This window comes from Mobula hypostoma, chromosome 8, assembly GCF_963921235.1.
Source record: "Mobula hypostoma chromosome 8, sMobHyp1.1, whole genome shotgun sequence".
Lineage (NCBI taxonomy): Eukaryota > Metazoa > Chordata > Chondrichthyes > Myliobatiformes > Myliobatidae > Mobula > Mobula hypostoma.
The window spans coordinates 151569875-151593236 of NC_086104.1; the positions used below are offsets into that span (position 1 = coordinate 151569875).

The window sequence follows — 23362 nt, forward strand, 5'->3', positions numbered from 1 at the left end:
GGAGCAGGTGGTGGATGGTCGTATGAGCTACAGGTGCATATCACAAGTCCTGGTTACGTGACCACTGACACCAGGCAGACAATCTCTGAATTGCAATCTCGAAGGACACTGCCCAGAAGAAGGCAATGGCAAACTATTTTTGTGGAAAAATCTGCCAAGGACAATCATGGTCATGGAAAGACCACGAACGCCTACGTTATACGACATGGCACATAATGATAATGATAATGATGAAAGAATTAAATAAATTTACAAGTACCACACACAAAATGCTGGAGGAGCTCAGCAGGTCAGGCAACAGCAACGGAAATGAATACACGGTGGATGTTTTAGGCCAAGACCCTTCTTTAGGTGCTAGAAGTATGGATATGGAACAAAATGTATACAAATACATAAAATGTATAAAAGCATAAGATGGTATGAAATATTTGTACCTTTGTCCCAAGTCTGATATAATAATTTGCTCGGGGACAAAATACCTAGTTGTTAAAACACCATTTGGTTTCTCAGAGTCAGAGGGCCTTGCATTGCTTTGGGTGAAAAGAGAAAATCGAGATAGCAATGTCCTTCCTGAGTCAGAAATGAAGCTCTCCCACACCAGGCTCAGTGTTGCTATGTTGCAGGCAGAGCAGCCAATTTGCCCCCAGTGAGCTCCTGCCAACAGCAGTGTGGTAATGAGATGCTAATTAGCATTCACTTTACTGTGATAGACAACGAACAGGCAAGGTAGCAGGAGGACAACACTCAACCTCTTCCTCAGGGCGATTACGAGGGGGGGGGGCTAGTTTCCATGGAAACAATAACTGGGAGAGGCACTTGCTTTCCTCGCCATTACTGATGAAAAATCTGCCTCCTGGACTTGAACCTTGTTTCGGAGGAGACTCGTAATTCAGTCCCATGCATCATCCCTCCTGGTATGACTCAGAAGAGGGAACAGCTTCTTCCTCAGAATGAGAGCCTCATCTCTCCTCTCCTGTCTCGAAGCAGAACAGATTTCTGCTGCCGTCAAAACAAAATTCCAACCGGCAAGGATGTCAGTTGCCTGGTCACACTTTCCAGTGCACTCTGATGAAGAAATACTTGCATTTTTATATTATCTTTTATTGCTTTAGGACATCCCTATGTACTATCAAGCAAATAGAATAATTTTGGAGCTTCAGATCAGAATCAGGTTTAATATCATTGACATTTGTCTTGAAATGTGTTGCTATGTGGCAGCAATACTTTGCAATACATAATAATAAAACTGTAAATTGCAGTAAGGTGTGTATGTGTGTGTATATATTTTTTTAAGTTAAATTAAATAAGTAGTGCAAAAAGCAAAAAAAAAAGTAGGAAGGTAGTCTTCATGGGTTCAATGTCCATCCTCCTTCACTTTCTCCCATGGACCATTTTCCTCTCCAGTCAGATTCCTTCTTTTCCAGCCCTTTACCTTTCCACCCATCACCTCCCAGTTTCTCAATCCGGAATCACTATCAGGTTTAATATCACCAGCATATGTCTTGAAATTAGTTGTTATGATGCTGCAGCGGTACATTAATAAAAACAGTAAAATTATGGTAAGATGTATACGTGTATTTTTTAAAGTTAAATAAGTAGCACAAAAAGAAAACGAGGTTGTGTTCAACGGTTCAATGTCCATTCAGAAATCGGGTGGGAGAGGGAAAGAAGCTGTTCCTGAAGCATTGTGGGTGCCTTCAGCTTTGCTACCATTGTAAGGTCAGGAAATATATTGGCCAATTGTCCTATAACCTATATAACCCAATGACCTAATGTGAAAAAGCCTAAGGAGCTGGTGGTAGACCTGAGGAGAGCTAAGGTACTGGTGACCCCTGTTTCCATCCAGGGGGTCAGTGTGGACATGGTGGAGGATTACAAATACCTGGAGATACGAATTGACAATAAACTGGACTGGTCAAAGAACACTGAGGCTGTCTACAAGAAGGGTCAGAGCCGTCTCTATTTCCTGAGGAGACTGAGGTCCTTTAACAACTGCCAGATGATGCTAAGGATGTTCTACGAGTCTGTGGTGGCCAGTGCTATCACATTTGCTGTTGTGTGCTGGGGCAGCAGGCTGAGGATAGCAGACACCAACAGAATCAACAATCTCATTCGTAAGGCCAGTGATGTTGTGGGGATGGAACTGGACTCTCTGACAGTGGTGTCTGGAAAGAGGATGCTGTCCAAGTTGCATGCCATCTTGGACAATGTCTCCCATCCACTACATAATGTACTGGGTGGGCACAGGAGTACATTCAGCCAGAGACTCATTCCACCGAGATGCAACACAGAGCATCATAGGAAGTCATTCCTGCCTGTGGCCATAAAACTTTACAACTCCTCCCTTGGAGGGTTAGACACCCTGAGCCAATAGGCTGGTCCTGGACTTATTTCCTGGCATAAATTACGTATTACTATTTAACTATTTATGGTTTTATTACTATTTATTATTTATGGTGCAACTGTAACAAAAACCAATTTTCCCCGGAATCAATAAAGTATGACTATGACTATGACAACGCAGTTAGCACAATGCTTCACAGTGCCACTGATCCGGGTTCAGTTCCCGCTACTGTCTGTAAGGTGACTATGTGGGTTTCCTCCGGGTGTTCTGGTTTCCTCCCATGTTCAAAAGACACACTGGTTAGTAGGTTAATTGGTCAATTGGGTGAAATTAAGTGGCGCAGACTAGTTGGACCAGAAGGGCCTGTGACCATGCTGTATCTCCAAGTCAGTGGGTATTTTTAAGGCAGAGGTTGATAGATCCTTGATTGGTCAGGGTATGAAGGGATACAAGGAGAAGGCAGGAGATTGAGGCTGAGAGGGAAAATGGATCAGCCATGTTGAAATGGCGGAAAAGACTTGATGGGCCAAATGGCCTAATTCTGCTCCTATATCTTATGGTCTAAATAAAAAATAAAATAATGTGCTAAGGTAATATTGAATGAAGGATGAATATTAGCACTGAGGATAGTCAAACTTCTCACTGAATTTTAGGAATTGCTCATCAATTTGCACATAAACTGAAAAACTTGACACAGTGCCCAAAGGCATTGGATAAGATGCTTCTAACAAATGAGAACGCTTACCATTCAGAAGTACTTCTGTGCATAACTGTATAAGGGCAACACAAAGGAAACTGTCAACTAATTCAACACAATAATGGGGCAGTTGGATGAAACATCCCATTTATTGCCATGGAAACCACTTCGGAATGATCCTAACCGTGTGTACAAAGGGTGTGCTAATTCATTGGTTTCATCTGGTTTTTATTCTTTGTTTTGATATCTAGTTAATAAATGTCCATAACCCCCAAGTTGCCATGGCTTCACTGTTGAATGACAATAACCCTGTTTATAGTAATTGCGCTGAAGTGACTCTAAGGTACTTGAGACCTGAATGCCGGCTGTTTAATCTTTACAAATTGCCAACCCACAGAAAAAGTTGTGCGCAAGCAAAATGAAGTGCAGTGGGTGATCTACAGGTTCCAACATTGAGAGAAAAAGAAAATGATTTTACTTCCATTGTTGCACTCTGCAACCGAGTGCGCTGTCAGGTGGTGTGGAAACGCCCAATGCCCATGAACTGAAAAGCCTACAAAAACTAGTGGGCACAGTCTAGCTGATCACAGGAAAAGTGCCTCCCCACCATCTACAAGGAGCACTACCGCAAGAAAGCAGCATCCATCATCAAGCACCATCACCATGCTTTCTTCTCACTGCTGCCATCAGGAAGGTGATACTGGAGTCTTGGGTCCCACACCACCAGAGTCAGTAACAGTTACTACCCTTCAACCATCAGGCTCCTGAACCAGGGTGGATAACTTCACTCACCTCAACACTGAACTGATTCCACAACCCTTAGACTCACTTTCAAGGACCCCACAACTCTTATTTAATACTATTTGTTTTTTCCATATTTGCACTGTTTGTCTTCTGAGAGCGGTAAGCGTAAAGGAGTTGGGTGCTTACTGTTCTGGTTAACAACAGATGGTGCAATCCGGGTCATATTACGATCGAGGAACGTGTTTGTAGACCGGATATTGAACTTTTTACTGTTGGACCTCGGCCATATTCCACCGAGATACAACACTGGGCAGCACGGGAGGTCATTCCTGCCTGTGGCCATCGAACTTGCAGCTCCTCCCGTGGAGGGTCAGACATCCTGAGCCAATAGACTGGTCCTGGACTTATTTTCCATCTGGCATAGTTTGTATTTTGTTGTTTGGTTGTTTGTGGTTTTTGTATTGCTATATTTATGCTCTGTTCTTGGTTGGTGCGGCTGTAACGAAACCCAATTTCCCTCGGGATGAATAAAGTATATCTATCTATCTATCTTTTGCATAATGGTTGTTTGTGTGTGGTCTTTACAACAATAAGATATGCCCATAATGTTCAGCAGAACAACACGCGCAACAGCTAACACAATGAAACAAGCCACTTTCCTCCCTCCCACACAATTACAATCCATTTTCAGGCCTCTGGCCTCCAGTTGACTCGCAGACGTCAGGCCTCTGACTTTCCCAGTTGACTTGCAGACATCAGGCCTCTGACTTCCCCAGTGGATTCACAGACTTGCAAACCCCAGGCTTCAGCCTTTATTTCTTTGGCTTCTGGCCTCTTTCTTTCCAGTTTTGATGAAGGGTCTCATCCCACTTGTCAACTGGCCATTTACTGTCTGATGCGTTAAGTTCCTCCATCATTTTACATGTTACTCCAGATTTCCAGCAACTGCAGTCTTACTTCTCTCTGACTCTTTCAGTTTCAGCTCCATGTTTCTCTATTTTAGCTCTTCACCCTTGTCTTCAGCTTGCCGAGGTCCTAATCCTCAGTATTCCATTCATAAACCTTTTCATCAACATCTCTAGCTCTTCCTTTCAAAAAGTATTTCAAGTCTGACTCACAAACATTTGCTCAAAAGACCCGGTATCTCCTCATGTCAACTATTGATCACCAAGTCTCCTGTGAAGCAAACTTGGGTGTTTTGGTTTGCTAAAGGTACATCATGAATGAAAGTTCTTGCCATTACTGAAGAGAAGGAAAAGTTCAGTAACCAAAAGAGGTTTGACTGTGATACACCCTACTACTTCAGTGCAGTTACCTGATTTTAATGTGTTAAGTTATAATTATTGATCCACAGTTACCAAAGCCAAGAGGAGAGAACAGAAATGATAATAGATTTGACAAGTGCACCAGCAGCCAATATCTCTGCATACATTTAGACCATAAGACCATAAGACGTGGGAGTAGAATTAGGCCATTCGGCCCATCAAATCTGCACTACCATTCTATCCTGGCTGATATATTATCCCTCTCAAACCCATTTTACTGCCTACATCCCATAACCTTTGACACCCTTATTAATCAATAACTAGTGACTATCAATCAAGGGCTTTTCCCAATAAATCTCCAAGGACAGAATTACATGTGCTTCAGTTCTGATGAAGGTGTTCCTTTCCTCCGCTAGCCTGTAGGTCACCCTTGGACAAAGTGTCACACCTGCTTAGCCCCCCCCAATCAGGGTTATGTGAAGCCATGGGATCAGGTGGTGGATGGTCGTATGAGCAGCTGGTGCATATCACAAGTCCTGGTTATGTGACCACTGATGCCAGGCAGACAATCTCTGAAGAGTATTGATAATGGCTCGGTGGGGGGGGGGGGGTCACCCGTTTTGTAAAGACACAGCCCAGAAAAAAAAAATGACAAACCAGTTCTGTAGAAAAATTTGCCAAGAACATTCATGATCATGAGACCATGATCACCTATGTCATACAACACAGCACATGATGGTGATCGATACTGCCTGACCTGCTGAATTCCTCCAGCACTGTGTGTGTTGATCTGATCTGCAGAATACCTTGTGCTTACTACAAATGGTCACTGTATTTGGAACAGTGCACGTCTTGCCGGTGTCCATGATTTTAGATTAAATGCAAACAGTGAGGATTTGAAAGCAGATGGCAAAAAGTGCTGGTGAATATGTGTGAAGCTTATCTCAGAGAATAAGTGGAATGGAGAAAATCTGAAAGATAATCAGGAGGGTTAGGTGATATGATGGCCCTGCAGTACAGGTGGTGGAAAAGAAAGACCCACTGTAACGTGGAAGTAGGTTTACGGGTTTGGTGAGTGAGACAGAAGACACTGACTATGAATATGTACATCGCATTAATCATTTACTTGCAACAGTAAAAGACTCAACCAAACATTTAAGTCTGTCCAAGTTACTAAATTACAAAACTAAATATTCATCAAACAGTGACTTAGCTGAGAGTGTAAGTGGACCTTCAAAATCTGGAGCATACTTTCCCAATGGTTCTTTAACATTGATCGTGACCTCCGTGTGAAGAGGAGCCTTTAGAGACAAACATGCCTCCTGCATGTGCTATTCTTATACCCCCGATATGGCTGAAACCGGACACCGGTGCTGTGGCACACCGGACAACCAATGGGAAGGAGCTGTGGCATCCTTCAAACAGGCCAATCGATGACCAGCACAGTAGAAGCGGCTTTCAAACGACAAATAAACCAGCCCCCACATGACAGCCACAATAATCCATCCTCACAGTGCACAATACCAGGGCCACAGGGAGGAAATACTGCTCATTGCATCAAAAACTAATTAAACCTTGTCAGACGGAAAATTATTACAACAGCTTTGAAAGGTTTGTGAATACTCAAAAGCCTATGAGGTCTTCACCTGCACGTACTTCAACAGAATAAATTGTTTGCCTCTAATGTACACCCATAACTCCACGTGCCCTCAATGGCACAGATGCCGACCTACAAAGTATACATAAATAATTATCATTTGCGCATTACAGCTGAGTCACTGTCAGCTTACAAAGGGCAGGCTGAAGGCAGAGCGTGGGTCTTGTTCCATCCTAGTGTATAATAGTCTATAAAAATGTATAAAAGTGAACAAAAATGTTGCATCTGATTTCAGAATGGACATTGAAACCACGAACACTACCTCACGACATTTTATTTGTTTTTACAGTACTCATTTAACTATCTGATATATATATATATCACAAGGTCACAAAACAAAGGAACAGAAGTAGGCCATTTGGCCCATCGAATCTGCTCCGCCACTCTACCATGAGCTCTATACATATATATATATATATATATATATACACACACACTTACTTTACTTTTACTTTATACTTTATTGTCGCCAAACAATTGATACTAGAGCATACAATCATCACAGCGATATTTGATTCTGCGCTTCGCGCTCCCTGGAGTACAAATTGACAGTAAATATTAAAAATTTAAATTATAAATCATAAATAGAAATAGAAAAGGGAAAGTAAGGTAGTGCAAAAAAAAATGAGAGACAGGTCCGGATATTTGGAGGGTACAGCCCAGATCCGGGTCAGGATCCGTTCAGCAGTCTTATCACAGTTGGAAAGAAGTTGTTCCCAAATCTGGCCGTATGAGTCTTCAAGCTCCTGAGCCTTCTCCCGGAGGGAAGAGGGACGAAAGGTGTGTTGGCTGGGTGGGTCGTGTCCTTGATTATCCTGGCAGCACTGCTCCAACAGCGTGCAGTGTAAAGTGAGTCCAAGGACAGAAAATTGGTTTGTGTGATGTGCTGGGCTGTGTTCACAATCTTCTGCAGCTTCTTCCAGTCTTGGACAGGACAACTTCCATACCAGTTACTTACTGTAACTTTTTAAAAACGCAAACAACAGGAATTCTGCAGATGCTGGAAATTCAAGCAACACACATCAAAGTTGCTGGTGAACGCAGCAGGCCAGGCAGCATCTCTAGGAAGAGGTACAGTCAACGTTTCAGGCGGAGACCCTTCGTCAGGACTAACTGAAGGAAGAGTTAGTAAGAGATTTGAAAGTGGGAGGGGGAGGGGGAGATCCAAAATGATAGGAGAAGACAGGAGGGGGAGGGATGGAGCCAAGAGCTGGACAGGTGATTGGCAAAGGGGATATGAGAGGATCATGGGACAGGAGGTCCGGGAGAAAGACGGGGGGTGGGGATTTTCTTCTATGTATTACATTGTACTGCTGCCACAAAGTCATCAAATTTCACGACATATGCCAGCGATATTAAATCTGATTCTGCATACTTTTGGGTGTATCTTATGGATTTTGGGTTGCTGATCAGAAAAATCACCATGAAATTTCCCTATTGTGCACTATTTTTTTTAAAAATCGCCTGTATTGGTTAGTTCAATTCATAATTCAACTCGAATGCTAACCAAAATGTAAGCTGAAAAGTCTTCTATTTTGTCCAGGCATGCTTAGGCAGGACGGATGCTGTACGGCAGAACAGGTTTTAGAAAGGCTATAAAAACATCATGCACACACTGTTCTATGCATTGCGTTCACATGTATATCGGTTTGTGATTATGTTCACGCACCTGCTCTACGTGCATAGCATATCGTGTGTACTCATTATAATAAAGTAATTGTATTTTCAGGAATATTTGTGATAGCAAGATGTCTCACCAATGCAACAGCCACAATACTTTGTTATATTTGTAATGAGTACGGGCTTAAATCTCAAAGACTGAGCAAGACTCCTCTTATTAAGAAAGCCTAGTAGCTTTACTTTGGGTGTAAAATTGGCAACCAACACAAAAGCCTGTGCTCCTCCCATTCCCTGCGCTGTGGAGTGCTATGCCTATATAAACATGCCACTAAACCGCATTACACAATGGTGCAAACAAAAATAATATAAAAAATATCATTGGGTTGACCAGCAAGGACCACGCAATGTGATTACCAATCTGTTTCCAATTAAAAACAGGCCCACACAGCAGGTAATGTACACGTTCTGCTAAGCTCGTGAGAGACCCTCCAACCCAATGCAAGAACACAAAAGGGCATGAGAAAACTGCTCAGCCCACTGTACCCCTGACAACAGCTCTCCTAGATTGTCATCGATGAAGATGGCGCCAGCGAATAATTCGGCAGAGAGCGGCGTCCTCCAGATAGTTCACGAAACAGCTTCCTTCACATCTTTTGTGCCTTCTCTGTCTTTCAATTTGTGGTTCTGCTACCGTTGGAGCCCGTCATCTACTTTTTGGTGGTGCGTTTTCGGGCCGATTGAGCAGTCTGGCGCTTTGGTGTCTCCGAGCACGTTCCGTGAGGCTTTGACTGAACGGTGTAGTCTCGAGGCCAAGAAGCCTGGAGGTGGGGCGTGAGCCCATGATCAACTCCAATTCTCATCAATCTTGCCGATGAAAGTGATGAGGAAGATTGAAATCACCAAGGCAACTGCGACAGGTGGGCGGGTGTTCAGCCCCTCCTACCAGGTTCTCTGTCGCTTCTGCTGAAGGAGGGAGGGTGCCTGCACCTGACAGTCTCTCTCTCCCTACTCCCCAAAAGAAGTCAAAGTTAAAGTCTGTCCCGAGCCTTTGTGGCCCATCAGGCCGGTGCTTATGCCAGTTTCTGTGGCGTGAAGCGACTGAGAGTACGAGACTCACCCTCCCGCCCCCGGATAGGACGCCAGTCTATCGCGAGGTTAACCCCCAGCATTTGCCGGTACCCATTTTCAGCTGGGTAGACTGGAGCAGTGTGTGGTTAAGTGCCTTGCTCAAGGACACAATACGCTGCCTTGGCCAAGACCTTCAGATCGTGAGCCCAACGCCCTAACCACTTGGCCACGCGCCACACTGCTCCCAAAAGAAGGTCCCTGTATTCAAATGGTCACTCTCTCCCTCGATGCTGTCAGAGGATGATGCTGGAGTCCTGGGTCTTGGGCAAGGTTTGATCAACCCGGTTTGTGGATTGGACTCTGTAGTTCCCGTCATGATGTGTTTCTGGTTTCTGGGCGCTCCTTGTTTTGTTGCTATTTTGGGTGATTTCGATCAGGGTGGCCTGCACATAATGAACACTGAGTTGAACTGAATATGCCTGGACTCTTTCAGTTTCGTGTTTCACATTCTGCATTTTTTGATTTTTTTTTTTGTTTCTGTTTGCACAAGTTTTTTTGTGCGTTGGGAGTGGTAGGGGTGGTTGATGTTTTCTTTCAATGGGGTCCATGGTTTTTTTGTTTCCTGCCTGTCTATGGGAAAATGAATCTCAGGGTTGTAGACTGCATACATATTTTGATAATAAATGTACTTTGAATCTTTGAATTTTTGAACTTACACCCTGATCGTTGCTCTGTAATCAAACAGACTGCCCCAAACCTTTCCATACCATCTTTCCAGTAACCCTTAAACGGAATGGTAAAAATAAAAACTCACTATCTTTAACAGCAGCCGATTGTCTCTGAGAGCACCGACCATCCCAATGAAGGACAGCGCAAAGATGCTGACCCCCAGCAACACCAGAATGACAGCTGGTGCGACAAAGAAGCCTTCCATCGTTTTGTTCTGCTGCCTTTCCACTTCTGCATAAATACCCACACACATGATGATCAGTCCCAGCATCTGTAAGAGAACAAAACCAGTTACAATCTCAGAGTGGCCAGACTGGGACAAAGTACACTTTAAAGTTGCTTCATGAAGTTCTCGCCTGTAGACAACAATAAGGATATAAGAAACATATAAGAAACAGGCCATCTGGCCCATCAAGCCTGCTTCACTTTGTTGATAACACTGCACAACAAAGATTTTGCTTCCTGAATACTTCTGGGTATATCTGATAACTTTTGGGCTGCTGATCATGAAAATCACCATGAAATTTCCCTATCATGCTCCATTTTTTTTTTAAAAATCACCGATATTTGTTATTTAAATTCATTTGATAATAGGATGACTCTGTAATTTTTCATTAATTCTATTGTAGTCCTTTGTTCTATTGTGAATGCCTGCAAGAAAATGGATAATATCTGGTGACATACCCAGTATGTACAAATGTACTTTGTATGTACCCAGTACTGTATTTACATACCCAGTATGTAAGATCTTTGCACAACAAAGATTTTGCTTCCTGAATACTTCTGCGTGTAGCTGATGACTTTTGAGCTGCTGATCATGAAAATCACCATGAAATTTCCCTATTTATTCTCTATTTTTTTTGAAATCACCGATATTTGTTATTTAAGTTCATTTGTTAATAGCTGATGCCAAGTTTAAGGAAGGCATTTTTGTTGGTTCACAGATCAAACAGGTCATCAATGGCAGGCAATTTGAAAAACTTCTAGTGGAACTGGAGAAAATTTCATTGAAGTTATTCAAGGATGTTGTTGAAAATTTTCTAAGCAGCTACAGAACACCAAACTAGGTCCAGCTAGTTGAAATGTCTCAAGCATACAAAACCATGAAGTGCAACATGTCACTGAAGATTCATTTTCCCCATTCCCATATAGGCTTCCCTGCAAATCTTGGTGCTGTGATAGCAAGCGTGGTGAAAGGTTTCACCAGGAGATTGCGATCATGGAGAAACAGTATCAGGGCATCTGGAATCCATCAATGCCGGCTGAATATTGTTGGACACTTAGCCAGAATCCTCAGAAAACCATCAACAAAACATTTTTCATTTAGTTCAACTATTGCAAAGCGTCAGCACCATTATGCAATTAAACGTATTATAATTCAATAAAAGTTAATTTCTTGTTTTCCAAATTCCTGCGAGATACAAGAAGTCTGAAATTATTCGTGTTCAGCTTCAAGCGGTCAATCACAAACAAAAGAAATTCTCAGGAAGGAAGACATTCGAAAAAATTTGTTGTCCAGTGCAACACATTTACTTTGAACTTTGACACTGTGTCACCTACCTACCTGACTTTTTCACCATTACTTAATTCATTTGTTATGCAAAAATGTATGTAACTTTGTCTTAGATATTTAATGAGGCAGCCTCTTCTGCTTTCCTGGGCAAAGATGTTTCTTGTGAAATTGAACTGTGTTGATTATTGTCATGCCATAGAGTAATACAGTATAGAAACAGGCCCTTCAGTACAACTTGTCCATGTCAACCATTATGCCAGTGCCATTTTCCCACACTTGGCCAATTTCCCTCTAAACCAGGGGTTCCCAACCTGAGGGCCATAGACCCCCTGCTTAATGGTATTGGTCCATGGCATAAAACAAAGGTTGGGAATCTCTCCGGTCCATGTACTTTCCAAATGTCTTAAAATCTTACTAGACCTGCTTCACCCACTTCCTCTGGCAGCTCATTCCAAATATGCACAAACCTTCTGGGTGAAGAAGTCCCCTTTAAATCCTTACCCTCTATCCCTAAATCTAAGCCCTCTGGTTTACTGTTTTCAACTATTCACCTTCTGAGATGTGGCTTTACAGACAAAGGCGACACTGATTGATCACCACTAATTAGTCTGGAGAAGGTGATGCTGAGTCTCCATGGACTGTTGTGATTGCTCTGGTGAAGGTCATAGAGTCATAAGAAAGTACAGCACAGAAACAGGCCCTTTGGCGCATCTAGTCCATGTCAAGAAATTTAAACTGCCTACTCCCATTGACCTGCACTGTACCTCTGTATCCCTATAATCATGTGCCCATCCAAACGTCTCTTAAACAATGAAATCAAGCTCGCATGCACCACTTCCACTGGCAACTCACTCCACACTCACAATTCTCTGAGTGAAGAAGTTTTCCCTCATGTTCTCCTTAAACTTTTCAGCTTACACCCTTAACCCATGACCTCTGGTTGTAGCCCCACCCAGCCTCAGTGGAAAAAGCCTGCTTGCATTTACCCTATCTATACCACTCATAATGCTGTATACCTCTATCAAATCTCCTCTCAACCTTCTAAGTTCCAAGGAATAAAGTCCTAACCTATTCAATCTTTCCTTATAGCTCAAGTTCTCCAGACCTGGCAACATTCTTGTAAATTTTCTCTGTACTCTTTCAATCTTATTTACTTCTTTCCTGTGAGTAGGTGATCAATACCCCAAACAAGGACTCACCAGTGTTTATACAACTTCAACATAACATCCCATGGCGCTGCTGGAAAACGAGATCCAGGATTTCTTTACAATGGTGGTCTCAAGAACCAAGGTACCAATGAAGATGACTGACAAAAGCAATGCGGCATACAGGACACCTGCGGAGGCTGCAACAGGATGTAACTAATTTTCGGGAACACAAACTGGCAGTATGGAGACGTGATCCACCGACGCTGATCTCAGTACACGAAGACCAAGAAGGACACCACTTTAACTAGAGCACCATGGAGGTTCTGCCACAGGCAAACACAAAGCAGGCACAGGGAGTTTTAGAAGCAGGGTTCTCTTCTAATAAATCCGTAAACAAACATATTGAAATAGACACCATCTACGAGCACCTAATAGCCAAAGAAACACGAGCCAATAGAATTCAAAGGTCAACTGAGGAATAGCCAATCAGGACTGAGGCAAGTGAAAGGGGGCCTATATGAACGTGAGCACTCCCAGAGAGAAACATCAACAACTGCACTCTGAGGATGTCACCTCGACTGGTGATGAAACGTCTGCAAGTTAATTGCCAAGCTCGGTGAACACCGCAACATCATATAGCTAGCGTATCTAAGACTCTTTCACAGTACTGTAGTGGTTTTATGTATTGGACTGTAATACTGCAAAAAAAAAACCCAACAAATTTCACGGCACATGTGAGTGATGATAAACCTGATTCTGATATGGGTCTCTATTGTGGACTGAGAGTGGGAAGGGGGCAGGGAGAGGGGAATCATGGTTGGGAAAAGGGGAAGGGAAAGGGGAGGGAGCAGGAAGCACCCCAGAGAGACATTCTGTAATGATAAATAAAACAAGTGTTTGGAATCAGATGACTTTGCCTGGAGTGTCAGGGCTAGGTATGCCTGCACCCACGTCACACCCCACCCCTGCCCCCAGCACTATTTCACACTCCTCCAGTGGCGTTCCACCCAGTGGCCATTCCCAACATCCCTTGCTCCTGCCAGATTTACAAACTCGTTCTCTGTTCCACGTTGACAAATACAGTACTGCGCAAAAGTCTTAGGCAACCTAGCTATATATACGTGCTTAAGGCTTTTGCACAGTACTGCATGTACTTTGTTGTTAAATTTACTCTGAATCTTTGAACTGGTCATTTTAAGTGGAGACCGGGAGGAATCGGCTGACTAAAAAGGCAGAAGTGTGTGGTAGTGGGATGAGTTCGAGCACAGAAGGACTCACAGAAAACAGAATGGCAGAGAAGGCGGGATGTATGGAGTCCGGCTGTTTCACCATATTTTCCATTTGGTTTTTGTTTCATATCTCTGGTGTTTCACCTTTGTCTTCCCATGATCTCGGTGGGCTGGGAGGTCTGGACTACATACATACATATTCTGCATCGTCGTATTTTTATGACATGGGAGGACTGAGCCTCAGATCTGTGCTGTCACCTAGTGGGCGTGCAGGCGGATCGACAGATGAATCTCGGTGGGCTGGACTATATACATGCAAATTCTAGGTCGTTGTATTTTCCTGAGATTCTATATGGGTTTGTTGTCCTGTAGGTGAGAGAACTGGGTATTGAGTTACGGTGTCGCAGGGTGGGGTGGGGGGGGCATCAGGACTCTTATTCTGTGAATATGTTCTTGTGTGTGACTGTTGGTACTGTGTTTTGCACTTTGACCCCACAGTAATGCTGTCTCCTATGGTTGCGTTCACGTATGGTTGAATGGCATTTAAACTGGAATTGAATTGAATTGGAAGCTCAGAGTCCTTGAAGGAACTTGATATCTGATTCACCAGTCTGAGCAATTCTTCTTTATTATTATCAGTTCAATGGATCATGTTGTTTGTGTCCCTGGCCATTTAATTCTGGGGAGGTAATTCACTTACCGCAGGCCCAAGGGCTCACAGTGTACTCCACATCCAACACAAGAAGGCAAACAGGTCAGCTACCATTCGAGTTCATAAAAGTTCTCCCATCACATTGAGTAACAACGTATTTTAGGAGAATATCCCAAATACATGTTCAGTGAGCAAGATATTTATGGGTAGTAATTGAACAAATTGCGTGGCAGGGTGGAGATACATCTCTACCAAAGGAGGTGTAAGATGCTCCTTCCCTCTACTAGCCTGCAGGTCATCCTTGGGCAAGGTGTAGCACCGGCTTAGCCCCCTGATCAGGGTCACGTGAAATCACGGCAGCTGGTGGTGGATGGTTATATGAGCAGCTGGTGCATATCACAAGTCTTGGTTATGCGACCACTGACACCAGACAGACAATCTCTGAACAACACACACAAAATGCTGGGGGATCTCAGCAGGCCAGGCAGTATCTATGGAAAAGAGTAATCAGTCAATGTTCCAGCCCGTGACCCTTCATCAGGACAATCTCTGAAGAGTATTGATAATGGCCCAGGTCACCCATCTTGTAAAGACAATGCCCAGAAGAAGGCAGTGGCAAGCTACTTCTGAAGAAAAATTTGCCAAGAACTATCATGCTCATGGAAAGCCCATGATTGCCCATGTCATATGACACAGCAAATAATGATGGTGATCAATTAAAGATATGTCTTAAGGTGGATCACTTAGACATAGGGCACTTGACCACACTGACTTGCAAACGTATTCAATGGTTCCTGTGCTGTTCCATTCAAATTTCGGCTACTAAATCACATCTCATCCTATGCTTTCTACATCTCCTTCCTCAAATTGTTTTCCTTCAACATAGCTCATATTTACTTCAAACTCACTAGAAGCACTATGTGTCCCGTTTTTACCACTCTATGGGTAAAGCAGATCCCCCTGAATTCTCAAATAGATTTATAGTGAACTTTCTCATAATTAAGGTCCCGACAACATAGCAATGTTTCCTCTACAGGTACCTGTCAATTCTCTTCAGGGTTTTGATCTCTCTAAGCAGGGCCATCCAAAGAAATAGCCCTAGCTTGCTCACTCTTTCCTAACAGCAGCACATTCATTCCCTCAAACATATTCTGCCATTTAATGAAATCAAGGCTGAGGTATGAGCTAATTGGGTACTGAGATGATAGTGGTCTTCTGAAAGCAGACTGGAACCACAGATTGAAGCAGTGAGTTATTCAAAATCCTGCAAATACTCCCACCAGCCGATCTGTGCAGGATCTAAGGAACATCAGGGACACCATCCAGGCCACTTGCTTTCTTCGCCCAAAGAGTGATCTTAAGTCCACCACAGCAATAATGCGTGCTGGTGCACTGAAGGCTGTGGGGTGGATGGTGACATTGCAATCCCCTTCTGTTTAAAATGTGCTTCGGTTGCTCATCGGGAAGTGATGTGCTGTTGTTGGCACATCTACACCATCTTCATATTCTTCAAGTTCTGGCAAAACTTCTCCACTGCCTGAAATCTCTTGCAATCTTTTCATTGTGTACAAAATGCCTGAAATGACTATGCTTTTCACTAACAAGATTCATTAGCTTTTCTTGGCTTCACATCCTTTCCTCTGTTCAGACTTCACTTGACATCAATCGCCCTCATTAAGAGGCATTGGTGTGCATGTGAAGGCAGAAAAAGGGACTGATTATTTCCGAGCACATCTCCAAACCATCCATTCTGAAAGCGAGAACATATTAAATGTCCTGTTCACAGGAAATCAAAATGAGCAGGTGCCAATTCTCAGAGAGCCTTATCTGTGCAGACTGCATTTACACGGTTTTAAACTTGGTGATTGATAACCCACAGAGAGAGCGCACTATCAGATTCCAATTATTTTTCAGATTCTTCATTATAATTCTGTTTTTTCTCATTTCGCTCCATCAACTGAGGGCAAAAAGTCTCAGATTGTTATCGGCTCTGTTGGTCCTGCTTGTTGTGATAGGGTCTGTAGAATAAAACATGTAACCGGGATCTTCTCTTCAAACATAGGATCCATTCCAAGGAAGTACAATCCTGGTATCACTTAAGATCCGCTCTCTGGGAAGACAGTCAAGAACAGAAAGACTGAATTCCTGTTTTCCTTCCCTGGCATACAGAGCTAATTTGTTAATTCAGAGAATAACGATATTCTGCCCTTTACGCAAGGATTATCCTGTACAATCATCATCCAACTGATTCCAATGGCCTACTCTTTTCCAATATTTCCTCAAGTAGTTCCTCCTCAAGTGTTGGCGCATGGCCAAGTGGTTAAGGCGTTCGTCCAGTGACTTGAAGGTCGCTAGTTCGAGCCTCGGCTGAGGCAGCGTGTGTGTCCTTGAGCAAGGCACTTAACCACACATTGCTCTGTGACGACACTGGTGCCAAGCTGTATGGGTCCTAATGCCCTTCCCTTGGACAACATCGGTGGCGTGGAGAAGGGAGACTTGCAGCATGGGCAACTGCTGGTCTTCCATCCAACCTTGCCCAGGCCTGCGCCCTGGAAACCTTCCAAGGCACAAATCCATGGTCTCATGAGACTAATAGATGCCTATTTTTTAAAAGTTCCTCCCCACCCACAATACGTAATGGTTCGTGTAACAGGGCCCATGATCTGGGTTCAATTCCAACACTGTAAAGAATTTGCGTGTTCTGCTTGTGAATATGCGGGGTTTCTCTGAATGCTTCAGTTCAGTTTTCGCTATCGTTTCAAAGACATGCAGGCCGGTGGGTTTATTGATCAATGTTGGGCTCGCTTGGCCAAAGCGCCTGTTGTCATGTACTTCCAAATAAATAAATAAACTTCCCTAATTCCTCTTAAATTAAGTAAATGTCCTTCCATCACAAAGGTTACTCTCACCATCCAGGCCTTGCCCTATTCTTGCTACTACTATCAGGAAGGAGGTACAGGAGCCTTAGGTCACACAACTTCAGGTTCAGGAACAGTTATTACCCTGCAACCACCAGGTTCCTGAACTGATGTGGATAATTTCACTCGCCTCAACGTTGAACAAATTCCACAATCTACAGACTCACTTCCAAGGACTCTACAACTTCTGTTCTCAGTATTATCTATATCATATTTTTTGATTTGCACAACAGTCTGGGGTCAGATTGGTGATGAACACATTGGGCATCGTGTAAGAGACGTGGATTGGAGCTCAGTTTCAATTCTCCTTCATCCTTCTCGGTGGAAAAGAGCTGAAATCAGGGCCAAGAGATGCTGCTCCACGCAGTTTTGCTTTGCAGCAAACAGCACCTGTATTGTGTCTCTAGAGGCGCTGAATCTGCTCTGAGCTTTGGGAAGCCGGTGGTTGAGGAGGACCTGACCTGTGAGAGCCAGCAGGAAAGCCCCTTTATAGATCTTACAGACGGAACATCGCTACATGAGGAAACTTTAACTTACCCAAAGTGTTATGACAAAGCCAAAGTGAATTTATGTATCTGTTACCATATATATGCCACCTTGCATTCATTTTCTTTTCAGGCATTTACAGGAAGATACAGAAATGCAGTAGAATTTATAAAAAAAACTATACCTGAAGATTGACAAACAACTAACGTGCTCTCTTCTTAAACCTTCTTCTCTGCAATATTCCACTTCTCCTCCAACAAGCTTCCCGCTCCAGTCTGCACTGCTATTATGTTATCTCATTCCAACTCATTGCACTGTGCAATGATCTGATCTGATCTGTGTGAACAGTATGCCAGACAAGCTTTTCAATCTGTTTCAGTATATCTGATAATAACACAACAATTCCAATTCTGATTCACAGGATGAATTAGAAATGGTTCACCTCCGCTCCAGAACAACGGCCACCACACAGCGTCAGCTGCTGAGCTACAGTAGTTCAACATTCAAAGTAAGTGTATTACCAAACTACGTACATGTCAGCATATCACCCTGAGATTCATTCTCTTGCAGGCATTTACAGTAGAATACAGAAATACAACAGAATCAATGAAAAACTACACACCCAAAGACTGACAACCAATCAATGTGCAAAAGAAGACAATCTGTGCAAATGCAAAAAATAACTAATAATAATATCTTGCTTTAAAATACAAACTCATAAAAGACACCATACTTACTATAAATATATCCCTGATCCAGCCTTAAGAGTCGCAGTGCTAAAAATTATATTCTGACCAACCTGTTCCAGACAGGGCAATCCATAATTACCATATGGACATAATATTACCATGTGGATGGGTGAGTCCTGGACTGGATGTCCTGCTCACTTAAGGAAAGTGAAGCACCTTCCATAGCCTCTCCTTTCCTGGTGTTGTGATCGCAGCAGGACCACTGTTTGGCTTGCTGTGCAGGAGGTCACTCGCACATGGTCTCTCCTACACTACCGTGCCCAAACCAACGCCTACCCATGGCGTCCTGCTCTTACTGAGTTTGCTATGTCATGGCGCGACCGGGTGTTCAGCGGTATAACTGAGCGGGCAGGCTGGACTCATCAGCCTAGGTTGGCAACCAGCCTAGGAGAAGGACAACTCCGATTCCAAATCCGGGTAGATGGGACTCGTTAGCCGTGTCAGGCAGTCTGTCTAGAAGAAGAAAACCTCTGATACTCAATCTACAACCTTGTGGTCACCACAGCTGTCGCAACGTGCTGTGCCATTGTAGAACGTCCCCCGGGCCTAAAGAGTGGTTCGGTCCGCAAGCACCGACCCTCACTAAAAACCCATGCAACTCTGGAGGGAAGATAAGTCCAACAGTGATGGAGAAGGAGCAAAATGGCAGGTGTTAGATGACACTGGAAGTCGCAGTCTCAACTCTGCACATAGGCAGCTCAGACCCATGGGACCTGAGGCAACAACAGCATTCTGTTCCCGTGTCCCTCCCGAGTCTGCAGATGTAGAACTGGTCTCTACAGTCACCAACGATCGTGCTGTTGCTCCTGAGGACTCTTCTTCCCTCCTGATCTTCGCAAGCGAAGAACCACCCATCTTCATCATCATCATCATAATATGACAGATAAGCAAACAAGAACAATTTACTTAATAGATATAGCCATTCCAAACACACAGTATACAGAAATCAGTAAGTGAAAAACACCAGAAATATGCTGAATTAAAAGAGGAAATTGAAAGACTTTGGAATATGAACAAGGTATGCATTGTCCCAATAGTAATATCTACAACTGGTTCCATTGCAAAGTCACTACACAATTAGGACTGCACATCGATATTTATGTAAATCTCCAGAAAGCCACAAAGCTAAACACCACTAGAATAGTCCCGAAGTTCCTAGCACTAGAGAACTGAATGTGGTTGGCTATGCCTGTATCTCAGGTTTAACCAGGTTCAACTGAGAGAAAATAAAGATAGAACAATAATAATAAGTATACAAATAATACTGAGAACATTTGAAATCTGAGTATGCAGACAAAATTTGCATATGTGCACACTCAGAGGTTGAAGTCCAAGCCTTTGTTGACTTTTTCGTTGACAGAACCACATGAGAGAACCAGCCCTAAACAGAATACCTACAACGCACAAGTCCTCATCCCACATGTCCTTTCTCCCACAATGTCTAATACAATTTACTACCTCATCTTGAATGCCAAACAACTGAACCTGCCTGACGAACCTTCCAGGCGGGACCTTGCCAGATGCATTGCTAAAGTGCATGTAGACAACATCCACTGCCTTGCCTTTATCAACTTTCCTGGTAACTTCCCTTAAAAACACTATAAGATTGGTTAGATATAACCTACCATGCACAAAGCTGTGCTGACTACCCCTTGTCAGTTCCTGTCTATCCAAATACTCATATATTCAGTCCCTTAGAATACCTTCCAAAAACTTTTCCACTACTGATATCAGGCTCACTGGCATATAATTTCCTGGTGTTTTTTTTTTAAAGACCCTTTCTTAAACATTGGGACAACATTCGCTATCCTCCAATCCTCCGGTACCTCACCTGTCACTAAGGATGATTTAATTATCTCTGCCAGGGCCCTGGCAATTTTTGCATTTGCGTCCCGTTGGGTCTGAGGGAACACCTCGTCAGGCCCTTGGGATTTATCCACCATGATTGGCCTCAGAACAGCAAACACCTCCTCCTCAGTAATCTATATAGGGTCCATGAAGTTAGTGCCACCTTGCCTCACTTTCATAGATTCTGTGGCTGTCTCCTGAATAAAAACAGATGAAAAAATCCATTTAAGAACTTTCCCATTTCTTTTGGCTCCACACATAGATTACCATTCTGATCTTTGTACCTTGCAATCCTTTTGCTCTGAACATATCTGTAGAATCATTTAGGATTCTCTTCAACCTCATCTGTTAGGGCAATCTCATGTCTTCTTTTAGCCCTCTTGATTTCCTACTTAAGTGTTCCCTTGCATTTCTTATACTCCATAAAACCTCATTTGTTCCTTCCTGCCTATACCTGCTATGCACTTATAATTTTTTAACCAAAAAGCAAGGACGTAATGCTGAGGCTTTATAAGGCATTGGTCAGGCCACACTTGGAGTATTGTGAGCAGTACTGAGTCCTTTATCTAATAAAAGATATGCTGGCATTGGACGAGGTCCAGAGGAAGTTTATAAGAATGATCCCAGAAATGAAAGGGTTAATATATGAGGTGTGGTTAGTGACTCTGGGCCCGTACTCACTGGAGTTTAGAAGAATGTGGTGGTGGGGGGGTTACTGAAAGCTACCAAACATTGAAAGACCTAGTTAGAATGGATGTCAAAAGGATGATTACAATAGTGAGGGAGACTAGGACCAGAAAGCACAGCCTCAGAATACAACGATATCCTTTTAGAACAGAGATGACGAGGAATTTCTCTAGCCAATGGGTGTGATCCGTGGAATTCATTGCAATGGATGGTTGTAGAGGTCAAGTCATTGGGCAACTTAAGGCAGAGATTGGCAGGTTCTTGATTAGTAAGGGTGTCAAAGACTACTGGGAGAAGGTAGAAGATGAGGTTGAGAAGGATAATAAATCAGCCATGATGGAATGACGGAGCAGAGTTGATGGGACAAATGGTCTAATTCAGCTCCTATGGATAATGGGTCCAAGATTCCCAACAATGGGTAAATACCCCCACTGCCTTGTGGGCAGCCTCAGGAGAGATGAAGGCTACGGGAGTAAACACAGACAGAAAATCTGGAGTGGACCCCCTAAGGCAGTTGGACATCACTGAACGTTGTCCCAGCAGCCGAAATGGTGCCAAACATATTGCTTTTCTTTCCTTTGGACTACACCAGCGAGGCCAAGAGTGGGATCTTGATGACTGGGCATCCCAAGATCTCTATACCTTCCGTCCAGGCTTGTGCCCTGGAGAGGACTCTCCAGTGTCACTATCCATTGTTCTTCGAGACAGATGGATGGCATCACCATTGTCATCATCATCTTATGGGTTATCATCGATCAGAAATTCAGCCTGAGTAGCCACATAAACTCAATGGCTGCAAAAGTGCGTCTGCGGCTGGTTAGGCGTCCCCAAGAGACTCATCCTCTCACAGGAATTTTCAACAATTACAAGGCCCAAGTCAGGAGTTCGATAGTCTCCACCTGCCTGTGCCAACAGCTCACAAGTAGCTCAACACCATCCAGAACAAAGCAACCAGCTTCACTGGTGCTCCATCCAACACCTGGAACATTGTCCATCCACCACCTGTCACAGTGCCAGCAGGATGTGCCATCTGCTGTCAATCACCCAGGCTCCTCCCACAGCTCCTTCAGAGCTGACAACCTCCACCAGCAGGAAGGACAAAAGCAGTATTTACAGACACCACCATTCTCAACATTCAGGAACAGCTTCTTCTCCTCCACCATCAGATTCCTGAATGGTTCATGAACACTACCCCATTATTCATCTATTGCACGACTTACTTATTTTGTAATCTATAGTAATATATATCTCATGAACAGTATGGATGTTGCAAAACAACAAATTTCACATATAGACCCAATGGCCTCCTTGTTAGGTAAATCAGCTCATTAATGTAAATATCTAATCAGCCAATCACATGGCAACAACTCAATGCATAAATGCTTGCAGACATGGTCAAGAGGTTCAGTTGTTATTCAAGCCAAACATCAAAGTGAGGAAAAAATGTGATCTAAGTAACTTTGACCATTGAATGATTGTTGGTGCCACATGGGGTGGTTTAAGTATCACAGAAATTGCTCCTTGCCTGTAATTTTCACGCACGACAGTCTCCAGAGTAGGGGTTCACAACCTAGGATCCACGGATCCCTCGCTTAGTGGTTGGTTTATGGTATAAAAAAAGTTGGGAACCCCTGCTCGAGTTCACAGAGAATGGTGCGAAAAACAAAAACATCCAGTGAGCAGCAGTTCTCTGAGCAAAAACGCCTTGTTAATGAGAAGAGGTCAGAGGAGAATGGTCAGACTGGTTCAAGCTGACAGGAAGACAACAGAAACTCAAATATCTGCACATCATACAGCGGTGTGTAGAACAGCATCTCTGAATGCACAACACATTGAATATTGAAATGGATGGGCTGCAGCAGCAGAAGACTACAGACATACACTCGGAGGCCACATTATTAGGTACCTCCTGGCCACTAAGCGTATGCCAGTGATAACAAAACTGATCTTGGTTCCCTTGAAAAATGCTAAGGCATACAAGATATGTGTAAAGTGAAATGTTTTGGTA

At 43.4% G+C, this 23362-nt stretch overlaps 1 protein-coding gene across 5 annotated transcripts in view; it reads right to left on the minus strand.

Annotated features, from left to right (window-relative positions):
- LOC134351054 (tetraspanin-15-like) overlaps positions 1-23362 on the minus strand; it is a 269479-nt gene that overhangs the window by 206348 nt on the left and 39769 nt on the right. For 3 of the 5 annotated variants that reach the window (XM_063057072.1, XM_063057071.1, XM_063057070.1), the window contains exon 2: positions 10210-10395. The exons of 1 other annotated variant lie outside the window; for it this stretch is intronic. In XM_063057072.1, the coding sequence (XP_062913142.1) occupies positions 10210-10395 (186 nt within the window). Of the gene's footprint in view, positions 1-6281; positions 6326-10209; positions 10396-23362 lie in introns of those variants that run through there. One more of the 5 variants, XM_063057073.1, reaches the window with a different exon arrangement.